General features: G+C 55.3%; 1 protein-coding gene across 1 annotated transcript; it reads right to left on the reverse strand.

The window, feature by feature from the left end:
• Nucleotides 1-252: 252 nt before the first annotated feature.
• On the reverse strand, nt 253-11,634 carry NUP62CL (nucleoporin 62 C-terminal like). Its single transcript, XM_084813414.1, has 13 exons — nt 11,506-11,634; nt 10,526-10,841; nt 9,549-9,940; nt 8,741-8,839; nt 7,763-7,894; nt 7,374-7,472; nt 6,206-6,308; nt 5,852-5,996; nt 5,374-5,423; nt 3,132-3,266; nt 2,449-2,560; nt 1,310-1,376; nt 253-412 (listed from the first exon to the last, which is right to left on the reverse strand). The coding sequence occupies exons 2-13, from the start codon at nt 10,825-10,827 to the stop codon at nt 321-323; spliced, it is 1,728 nt and encodes a 575-aa protein (XP_084669540.1). The 5' UTR covers nt 10,828-10,841; nt 11,506-11,634; the 3' UTR covers nt 253-320.
• Between the last annotated feature and the right edge of the window lie 28 nt (nt 11,635-11,662).

An 11,662-nucleotide genomic window follows, 5' to 3' on the forward strand; every position in this document is an offset into this window, starting at 1 on the left:
GCCGCGGCTGGCGCACAGCGGCCCGTCCGTCTCGCGCGGCAGGGCGACCCAGGTGCCCGCCCGCCCGCCCGTTTCAACGCCCCCTGCAGCGACGAGGGGGAGGGAAGGCCTGGCGAGCGGACGGGGCGCTTAGCTCGCGCGAGCAGCCGTGACCGCAAGGGGGAGAACGGCCCTGTCGGGGCAGCGGGCAGCTCCGGGTGGAAAACGATCCCTTTATTTTACCACGGCAAAGGAGGCATCACGTTGCAACTATTGGCACGTATCTGCACATCAACATATTTATTTATGTGTAAGGCTGGGGGAACATCAGGCGGTCGGCCTCAGTCAAACGTAATCCGGAAGCTGCGCTCTTGTTCTTTGCGTCGGCTCTCGCAAACCTTTGTCACTTCCTCAACTTTCCTCTGCAGCAGCGCTGAAAGCAAACACGCCCCCCCAGGACAGCATCAGACACGGGCCTGAAAATCCTGACACCACACACACAGCTCTGGCAAGAAAAAGCCTTGTGGAGAAACGCTTCTGTGCGCATGGCTGCATTTGCAGCACAACGGAAGCACATGCTCTTCCCCGCCAGCATCCACGCAAAGCGCAGGGGCAGACTCAAGAACCGCGCTGCCGGGTCCTGCCCACGGGCCGCACTGCCACCCCAGTAGCATCCCCTGGTGGCCAACTGCATGCAGTTCGCACTGGAGATGCGCTGATCTGACACAGCCCCGGCAGGCAGCCTGCTGGCCTCCTACAGCGGCCGAGTAGATCTCAGCCCCTGCTCATGCTGCGCTGCTGATCGGGCCCCACAAAAGGATGGCTCCCAAACTCAAGGCAAGGAAGGCTTTCCAGTGAGTACTGCTACTGCAGCTTCAGAGCTGCCACCCCCACCTGGGCCATCACCCCATCTTGATGCCTCAGGACTAGCAAAGGCAAACCTATACTTGTTCATCCAGATGCAGTTGGCCCTGGCCATTAGTTCCTGACTGTTAGAGCAATACGACAATGGAACCAATGACCTAGGGAGGTGGTGGGCTCTCCCACACTGGAGGCGTTCAAGACGAGGCTGGACAGCCACCCATCAGGGATGCTCTGACTTGGATTCCTGCAGTGAGCTGGGGGTTGGACTCGATGGCCTTGTAGGCCCCTCCCAACCCTACTATTGTATGATTCTATGGTCCTGGGTTCAAATCCCCCCACAGCCACGAAGCTCATAGGACAGCCTTTGGCAAATTGTTCTCTCAAGGTCAGCAACTTTGAGGGAGGCTGAAGTAAGTACCAAGGAAGAAACCATAGCTCTCTAGGAACAACACACAGTGCTGAATACCTGAATTCTGATCGATCCACTGGAGAGAGTCCATGTGTGCATTCAGAATTTTGCAGATCTGCTGAAGCTGAGAGAGAGAGGAGGGAGGAAGACTGTCGTGATGAGTTGTCATACCTGGCCAGGCGCAACTGAGACCACTTGAGACCAGTATCTACAAAGACCAGTATCTGAGATACTGAGACCAGTATCTACAAAGACCAGGCCAAGAGCCAAGTGTTTAAGGTTCCCACATCCTGGTACTCTAAAGAACAGTCCAACTATGAACAGTACCATCAAAAATAGGAACAAAGCATAACTACCAGGAGCTGAAAAGGAAGCCTTTGCTTGCCCCAGGTAAGCAGCCCCAAACATTGCTTGACACCAAGCCCTGAGAAGCCAGAGTGTCGGGCTACCCCAGGCAGGCTTGCCACAGTGCCTTGCCTTCCCTTTGGAACCACCAGAGGGATAGTGCCACTTCTTGACTCAACAGTAAGAGGGCCGTGGGGGGCCTGTGAGGCACGGACATCAGTGGAAGACAAGGCAGGTGAATGGACAGACCATGCCTGTGGGCAGAAAGCACTACAACACCCCCACCCCCCCACCCGGGGAAACAAGCGAAGGATGAGCGTGTGACAAGCAGAGTGCAGACGGGGCTCCCTCCTCCAGTTCATGAGACCAAACACAACAGCAGCTTTGCAACATGGGTGGGAGGGTGCTGTTGCGCTCATGCCCTGCTTGTGGGTCCCTGGTCGACAGCTGGTTGGCCGCTGTGTGAACAGAATGCTGGACTGGCTGGGCCCTTGGCCTGATCCAGCAGGGCTCTTCCCATGTTCTTAAGCCCTCCGGTAACTGAAGTTCCACACAGCCGCAAGGGGTGCCTGGCTTTAGGCAAAAGGGTGGGATTGCGCGGGAGCACCACCTGGAGCTGCTAATTCTCTCCACACCTGGCTGCCTCCCTTCCTGTGAGGGCGAAGCAGGCTGGCATGCAGAAACAGACCCCCGGCGCCAAGCAAGTCTGTTGTGACTGGACTGCTGTAGGAGGACACACAGCAGCAAAGAACTGCCTCATGGGAGAAAGCTCGGTAGGGGAGGAGGCCTGTTCAGAAAAGAACGCACAGCACCCTCAGAAGGGGCACGGCGCATCGCGCAGGTGTGCTCACAGGGTCGCTCGTGTCAGCAGGGCCGCCAGAAGTATTCAAGTGCTCGATGATATCTTTCAGGTCTTGTGCCATGCGCTTCAGCTGGGCATCAATGTTCTCAGCCAGCTTGTATCTACAGCACAGGGTACAAGTGGCCCATCAATGCCAGTCAAGGGATGGTAATCCTGCCCTGCCAAGGCCCCAACCCAATCGAAAGGGAGCTGCACATCCACCACAAAGGCGCCCTTCAACTCTCCCACAGTACCGGCAAGGCTGCTCTCGTTACGGGGAGAGTGGCTGGATTCCAGAGTGGGCCTTTGAGCCAAGACAGGCTCCTCTTTGAATGAGAGATGGGAACATAACAACACTCAGTATAAGGGACTGAGCAGAAGTACCTTTGGGAGACACCAGGTGCCGTTCAGGCTGTCAGTTCAGCCTTGGTGTTCCAATGTAAGCAGAAGGGCCCCCCAAAGCCCTCTCTGCGCAAGCGCAGATGCAACACCCACTCCACCCATATCCAAAACCCAGCTACCATCAGCCTTCAAAATCTGATGGGAAAGGAAAGCCTTGCTTTCTGGAACCTCAGAAGAGCACAACATGGACCAAGGAACGTTTCCTGGATATTAGCACATTGGGGGGCCATGCGAGAAGGATCCCCTTCCCTCATCACCCCCTTGGCCTGTCCAAGGCAGGCATCTGCTTACGTCTTCTCCCGCTCCTCGTCTGCATGCTGCAAGTAGATGGTCCCGCTTTGTTCCTTCACAGATTCCTCCAGAGGGACCAACAAGTCTTCCAGCTCCTTTTGCTGGGACAAAATAAAATCCAGTTCTTGGTCCAACCTGCACAGGAAGGAAGCAGGCAACATGTTACAGAAAGCTAGGAAGGGAAAACATTGGCATGCCAACCTCTCTAGCTGCCAGATAGAGCTCAGGGGGAGTTCCCCAAGAGAGCTTCACGATCTGTGTCAAACAAGGCCCATCCCACAGAATTGAAAGAGGAATGAGGGTGGGTGACATGTCCAACCCTTCCCTTGGGGCTGGTGGGATTTCAGAGCTCTCTGGGGGGAAATGTCCCCTCCACTGGGATGCCTTCAATGTCAGTGGCTCGGCGAAACTGTGAAGACACCAACCCTGGCCCTCTGGAGCTGAAGGCAGAAACAAGACACCACGGGGGGGGGGGGGGGTACTCTGGCTGCTTTACAATGCCAAGTGTGAGCTTTATGCATGTCTGACCACAGAAACTGCAGCCAGCTCTCCACACACCTGAAGCACACCGAGTACAAGCTGCTAAGGGCTCCAGAGATCAAAGGCAGCACTCTGAGCCCATCGGGAAACCACCTGGCCCCTGAGGGCATCTCACTCCAGCATGCACTCTGAAGAGGCTGCCTGATTGCGACGGCAGCCTCAGCCAAGGCTGGCCTCTTTTCAGACCAGCCGCACCACTGACCATGGAGGCACCCCAGTGGAGCGGGTGTTTCCACCACAGAGCGCAGAATTCCCACCAGCCCCGAAGGGAGGCTCAGCTGTCCCTTGCACCACGGCAGCAGGGGGCTGTGCTTCCTGAAGGCAACAGGGGAGGAATCTGACTCATGTCATCAATATGTGAATGACACGCCACTCCACCTCTCGTTCAAATCTCCACCAAGGTTGGCCGTAGAATCCCTGTCCAAATGTCTGGAGACGGTGAGTGGCTGGATGGGGAGGAACAAGCTGAAGCTGAACCCCGACAAGGCCGAGGTACTTTTGGTGGGAGACAAGAGGAGGCTGGGGGATGTTGACCTGGTGTTGAATGGGGTACAGCTACCCTTGAAAGACTAGGTCCGCAGCCTGGGGGTCATTTTAGACTCCCAGCTGTCCATGGAGGCTCAGGTGTCAGCTGTGAGCTGGACAGCGCTGTACCAACTCCATCTGATACGACGGCTGCGCCCCTTCCTTCCCGACCATCTGCTCCCATCGGTAGTATGTGCCCTGGTCTCCTCTCGTTTAGACTACTGTAATGCGCTCTACATGGGGTTACCCTTGAAGACAGTTTGGAAGCTGCAGCTGATACAGAACATGGCAGCTCACCTGATTAAAGGCAGCCGCCAGCGAGATCACATCACTCCAGTGCTGAAGGAGTTGCACTGGTTACCAGTTGTTTTCCGGGCCAAATTCAAGGTGTTGGTTTTGACCTTTAAAACCCTATACAGTTCCGGCCCAGCCTATCTTAAGGAGCGCCTCCAGCAGCACCAGACAGGCCTCTTAACAAGATCAGCCTCGGATGGCCTTCTCTCTGTCCCATCAGCCAGGACAGCTAGACTGGTGGGGACGAGGGAGAGGGCCTTTTCTGTGGTGGCCCCCACTCTGTGGAACTCCCTCCCTAGGGAACTCTGCCATGCCCCCTCTCTAATGAGCTTCCGTCGTACATTAAAAACGTTGTTGTTCAGGCAGGCATTTGGGGTGGGTTAGGGTATTTTAGAAAATGTTTTTACTGTAGAATTTTATTGTTTTAAACTGTTTTATTTTACGCTGTACATCGCCCAGAGTGGCTGGGTGACCAGCCAGATAGGCGATTAATAAATTTAATAATAAAATAAAAATAAATGTGGGCCAAACACATCCCAGCCCACCTCTCCACCTATCAGAGCACTATTTTGTTCTGGCCAGTCCTCTTCCTAGAGGAAAAACTTTCATGAAAGGAGAAACGGGGGGAGGGCTGTTTTAAAGTCAAGGACCTGGGGGGAAATTGGGCAGGAGCTACATACTAGTGGATTGGGGGGATCCCTTCTTTCTCCCTCCCCTCTATCCACATGCACATGCACACTCCCCCACTCCCCTTGCTGCTCAGGAGTAAAGGAGAGACACAAACTGGGGAGGGGGGCTGATAGTACTTTTTAAAGTTACAAGACCACGTTCTGGATACAGACGTTTTAAGGCTTCCTTGCAGTATCCTGCCCCCCACCCATACCTCTTCTGATCCAACTTCACTTTCTCCACTTCTCTGTGCAGAGATGTAATCTATAAGACAGAGACAGGGTTTACTGACTCAGTGTTAGGACCATACCATCTTCTCATGGTATGGAATGAGGAAAAAAGGGAACATCATTCAGGCAGTGATGTTAGCAGCAGCAATTATTACCACAAAGCTGGCCAAAGGAATGAGTTGAGTAGAAGCAGCTGAAGCAGAAGACTGGACATTTTGTCACAGCACAGAAGCTTCCTGCAGTGCACACGCATTTGGGTTTACTGTTAACACATACAACTCGAGCAATTACTGCACACAGAGTCCTGTGTAGCCAAGAAGCCTGTATACTTTTACCCCAACAGGCTGTAGCACCACCCCACTTGAAAATAGGCGCTGCCATGACCCGCTCCATGCTCCTGCTCGTGGCAGCTGAAGCCCCCGCGAAGAAGCCAGTGGGCAAAATGCTCCCCACCCCCTGTACCTTCTCCCCGTTCTCAATCACTGTCCTGTCCCAGGCATTGACTTGGGTGGCCTGCTGGAGGAAATGCTTCTCCTGGTCCTCCAGCTCCAGGCTCCACTTGTTAATCAGGCTCTCCAGCTGGGCATAGGTCATCACTGGGGGGGCCCTGTGAAGTAGAGGGAAGGAGCATGCTAGGCATTGTGGGGGGGGGGAGGCTCCCACAGCTCACCACCACTCTTTCAGTCCAAGGGGGCACATCTGGGGCACTGCTGCTCTCAGAACCCATCAGGGCCTCCTCTCCTAATGCACAGGAGCCCCTGTGCTGCACCCTCAAATCCATGGCTCACAAGGCAATCTCACACACACGGAACGTACGTGACTGTGGTGGTGGACACAGTGGATGTAGCAGCCACAGTACCAGTTGTGGCCAGGGGCTTCAGGTTCAGGATGAATCCCGTAGTGGGCGCGGCCACGACACCTAGGGAGAAGATGCTCTTCCATCAGGAACTGGCCTGGGCAGCCGAGGCCTTGGGCTGCTCCCAGGCGAAAGCTCAGTGACAACAGATGAGGGGAAGGGGGGCACCTAAAGGCTGCTCAGCACAGACCCGAGTCTCCATCTGCTGCAGCCAGCCTCAGCACCACCCTGGAATCTCAACATTTCCCCTGAGGGCAGAAAGCTCCACACTTCCAGTCAAGGCACCCACTGAGCCAGAGGGGCCAGAGGAAGAGTAGCGAGGCTGCTCACACACTGGCCAAGCAGGGCTACAAGAACGCAACAAGAGGAACGAGGCTGGGAGGCTTCTGCTCGCACCTCCTCGGGGCCCCTGGGGCAGCATGGTCCTCTGCCAACCAGGTCTCCAGCTAGCAGCTGCTGGGGCAAAGTGCGGTGGCCAAGCTGACCTCTGGAGCCCGTTTTGCTGATTCCCCCCCACCTCACACACACACGTTTTGCTTCATCTGCACTGGCTTCCCATTTGTTTCTGGGCACAATTCAAAGTGCTGGTTCTTACCCTAACAAGCTCTATACGCTTTGGAACCAGGATATCTGAAGGTCTCTCCGTTATGACCCTGCCTGCCCACATCTTCAACACTGGAGGGCCTGCTACACATCCCACCACACCACAACTGTTGAGGCTGAGAATCAGGGCAGGGATTTTCCCTGGGGAGTACTGGCTGGCTGCACCCCATTTAAGCTTCAGGCAAGCTGCTGACCTTTTTATTTCACTGTGCTTTTAGTGCGGCTTTAAAAAATCAGTTTTTATGCAGCATTGTTTTATTCTTATATCCTGGTTTTATTGTATGAAATTGATTTTAGTAATTTTGGACAATTTTCACTGTATTATATGTGTGGTCTGGGCTTTTTTGTAAGCTGCTTTGAGTTTGTTCTAGAAAGGAAAGCGGTGTATACGCTTTTAAAAAATATAACCACCGGTAAGGAAGGCAAGCCACAAGTCTACAGCATCCAGAACATTCCACTCCAAGGGCTGGTCAGCCCAAGAGGCCCCCACCCTCCTCACATCCCATTTTGCCTTCTGATCCTTACTGGTTGTTGTGGGGGCAGCCGCCACCGCCGCCGTCCCAGGGAGTTTTGAGCCAAACCCCAAAGTTGCAGTAGGAGCCGTCCCAGCTGAGGTGACTCCAACTGTAGGAGAAAGCAAATGGCAAAGGCTCCTGAGTGGCAAGGCTGGCTCCTGCCCAGTGGAAACATTAAAAGGCAGCCCCTGTTGAGTTACTTGGCTGCAAAAGCCTAAAAGGGTTCCAGTATATCTCTTAGGCAAAACCAGGCAAAATACACAAGACTCCGAGCTGAGGGCAGATATGGCCAAAACAATGCCAGAGGAGCTGGAACCACCCACATCCCTCCTCCACCTTGCTGCTCTCCTCAGTCTCCAGGAGTGAGGCCCCCGCCGGCTGCAGCCCCGCCCCACTCACGCGAGAGGCTGCCGGCACTAGAGGCGGCTGGTGCAGAGGAGCTGGCGATGGATGCAAACAGCGTCGGCCCAGACAGGCCAAGGAGGGAATTCGCAGTCGTGGCGGCGGGTACCGTGGAGGGGGCAGTTGTACCTGTTGGGGGGGGGGGGAGGAAGGGGAGAGACATGCATTTGGGGGTTTAAGAGTGCCCCTAGGAAGAGAACAAGCGGCGCTTCTTCTGGGCACAGGCACACACGTGCTTTCTGCATGCATCTTGCCTCAAGCCAAGGAAGACGCTGTGGCCCTTAGCACCTCCTGTCTTCCAACTCCTACTCATGCATAATTTGCGTATACAAAAGTCTCTTTTGATTGAAGTCCACTGGAGCCCAGTTCTACCAAAGACAGCTGGAAATTCCATCGCATCCCCTCCGTCAGTATATTAACGGGAGTTACTTCTCCAGCTGCTGCTGCAGTTCCAGTACACTAGGTTCTGTGCAAAGCAGCTGCCCTTGCACTGTCACTCTGATGTGGGATGCACAAGACAAAAGCACAAGGAGAGAGCAAAGCTTCACAAAGGGGCTGGCATGATGGAGAACTTAAGTAGCAACAGAAAGTCTCGTAAAAGAGGAAAAAGAATAGGCTATCATTGTTCAGGCAATAATTGCCAAAGGAATTCTTCAAGGAAGTGGTGGTGAGACAAAAGCAGCAACTCAAGGCATGGGGAGGAGGAAGATCAGAAGAACTGGAGGAAAAGCACCAAAGGGGATTATAGGGATGAGCAAGAAGAGAGAGCAGAGAGGCTTACATGAGGACTAGGAGCTTGAAACTGATGGCAAGTCAAGTGATGGAAAAGGCCAGAAATTCTAATGCTGCTTCAGAGGAAGGTGGCAGGTGGGAAGGCCAGCAGGACATGAATAGACCCCAGCATGGATGCCCAGGCCTGGCCCACCCCCCCTACCTCACCCCTTAGAAAGCCCCACTCCTTTTTGTCCAACTTACCTCCAAGTTTAGCTCCAAAGGACAAGGAAGGCCCCTGGCTCAGTGTCCCTGTAGGGGTTGAGGTGGCAGCTGCTGAAGTTAACAAGCCAAAGCCAGTACCTGAAATAAGAACTGAAAAGAGTAAGAGAGACAGCCCACTACCATCTGCTAATTCACCATATTCTATTCCCTTGCCAATCTGCCAGTGAACTATTAGGACCACATCCTCTATGCAACATGTAGCTGCGACATTCCGGGGCAAAGAGACTCTCTCTGCATGTTACAGTCCTTCACCTATACACATCTCCCTGTAGCTTCAAGATGGTCTGATCCTACTGCATCAAGATGGGAAAAGAAAGAGAGGGAGAGATTGGTACATGGGCTTCTGTCCTCATGCAGCTCATAATGGGCCAGTTCACGAATAGCAAACCACGGCGGAGCAAGCGAGCATGCTGCCTCCTGCACGCTCCTCGCTTCTGATCAACATCCTACAATTAGCCCGGCCGTAGGCTGTGAGTGTGGCACCCAAACCCGAAGCGCTGGGTTATTTAGAGGCTAAACCAACCCAGCAGTTAATCCATGGTTTGTTGTTGGGTTAACCACTGAGTTTTAGCCCCTAGACAACCCAGCGCTCCTGGTTTGCACAATATGCTCTCGACCTGGCTGATTGTAGGGTGTTGATTAAAAGTGGAAGTGAGGAGCACACAGGAGGCACCGTGCGCGCTTCCTCACTCCCTCTCCTGCACGGTGAATTGGGTTGGTGTCACTTGACTTGGCATTGTCCTGTATGATTGCTGAAAGTGCTCACGTGCAAGGAGCGGGTTCCCACCTGCGGACTGTGCGCCAAGGCTGAAGGCTGTAGCAGGCTGTGACGTGGCTGCTGTGGTTGTAGCAGTGCTGGCTGGGGCTGGAGCCATGCCAAACGTCAGCCCGGTGGACGCCGCTTGCTGTGCTGCATTCCCCATGGAGCCGAGGCTGAAGCTGGGGGTTCCGGTCTGAGCTGTTCCCGCGGCTCCAAAGCTGAAGCCTCCAGTGGGGGCAGGCTGGGTAGCGGCAGCGGTGCCAAACACAAAGCCCGAAGAAGCCACTGGCTGGCCAGCCGGCACGCTACTTGGGACAGAGCTGCCCAGCCCACCACTGCCGCCAAGCCCAAAGCCACCCATCATGCCAGGAGCTTGTGTGGTGCTGGTGCTGCCCAAGTTCAACTTGGGCGCACTTCCCCTAAACAAGGAACAAGAATGAGTTCAGAGTGATTGCTTGCTCTCAGCCAAGATTTAGAGCATCTCAAGTTTTCCTACACTGGCATTTCTCTTTGGTTTTCTTCCTCTTCCCAATCAGATCACTTTGTATGCCAGGGAGACCCAGGCCTGTGGGTCAAATCTGGCCCTCCTGGGGACCCAATCCAGCCCTCCAGGGTCCTCTAAAAGGTCACACACCCTTTCCCCCAGCCCCACCCCTTTCCAACAACTACTGGTCATTTGCTGGTTTCCCAACTTTTGTGCAGTTTTCCCCCATTCTAAAAGGCCAAAATGCGTCTTCTAAAGCTTTGGTACTGGCTGTAAGCGTAAGCAACAATATGCTGGTGTTTTTGCCCTGCCCACCACCAGAAGGCAGCCCCTGAGCGCTTCTCTTGGGATGAAAGAGGTTCTGCACCCCTGATGTAGGGCTATAGTAACCATTATCCACTGGTTGCCCTAGCACAGAACTCAAGTTTTAACAAACTGATGGAAAATTAATGCAATGTTGTGGCAGAACTGGTTTTTGTGAGTAGCTCATGGCAGCACCTCCGGCCCAAACTGTCCTTACCCCAATGTGAAGACATTTCCAGCAGGAGCTGCTGTGGATGTGGCCGGTGTGGCAAAGCTGAATCCAGAGGTCTGCACTGATGTTGTTGGAGTAGCAAAGGAGAACAGCCCCGCAGGCTGGGTGCTTGCAGGGTTTTGAGCAGGTGTCCCAAAACTGAAGCTTCCTCCTCCTCCTCCTCCTCCTGAAGTGGCCGAAGAGAAGGAGAACCCTGTGGGGGCTGTGCTGGCCGCTGTCTTTGGAATACCAAAAGTGAACCCTCCTCCAGCAGCGCCTCCCGTGGCACCAAAATTGAATTGATTCATGGTGACCTCTGGTCCTGTAAGAGAACAGCAAAACCCCACCCTGTTATCTCCAGAGGTTTTTCACCTTCATACAGACTGGAAAACTCCACTGAAGCTGCAAGAAACCAAAGCAGCACACTTCACTGTATGTCACCACACAGCGTTACTCTGGGGAACCTGCATACCCTTGTGACACCTCCAGTCGGCCCTAGTTCTGCGCACCGCAGAAAAGATAAGAGGACCCAGAAGAATTTGCCAGCACTGTGTGTGCGCGCGTGCGTGCAAGAAAGAGCCCTTCCACGGCTGAGCGGCACCCAGGGAGGGGCAGGGGGGCCGTGTGCGGCCTCCGAGGGATCTCGACGTCCTCCAGCTGCCACAACAAGCCTCACCCCTCAGGCCTGTTAAAAGCGGCCGGGCTGCGGGGTCGAGGTGCTCGCCGCCGCCGCCGCCAAGGCAGAGCGGGGCTGGGCGGAGTTCGGCGCCCGCGGAGAGCGGCGTCCGAGCCCGCGGGAGACGCAGCCCTGGGCAGCCCGGCGAGGGGCGCTCGCTCGCTCGCCCGCCCGCCCGGTGGCCCGCCGCTGCAGGGCGGCGCTGGGGGCCCGCGGGCGCTGGAGGGGGCCTCGGGTCTTCCGGCATATGTCGGTACTGAGCACGTGAGCCGCTCCGGGACACCGGCGCCCGGGGGGGCGGAGGAAACACCTGTTTGCGGCTATTGCCGCTGCTGTTCTTGGCGACCGCCACGCGAGCCGCGGCTACGACGCTCCAGGAAAGGCGCCGCGCCGCCGCCCGCTTCCCCTCCGTCGCTCCCGCGCGGCCTCCGCGACACTCGCAGGGCCTCCCCGCCGCGCGCCCTTAT

This window comes from Heloderma suspectum, chromosome 9 (assembly GCF_057233095.1).
Source record: "Heloderma suspectum isolate Gila_16-S chromosome 9, 16-S_ref, whole genome shotgun sequence".
Lineage (NCBI taxonomy): Eukaryota > Metazoa > Chordata > Lepidosauria > Squamata > Helodermatidae > Heloderma > Heloderma suspectum.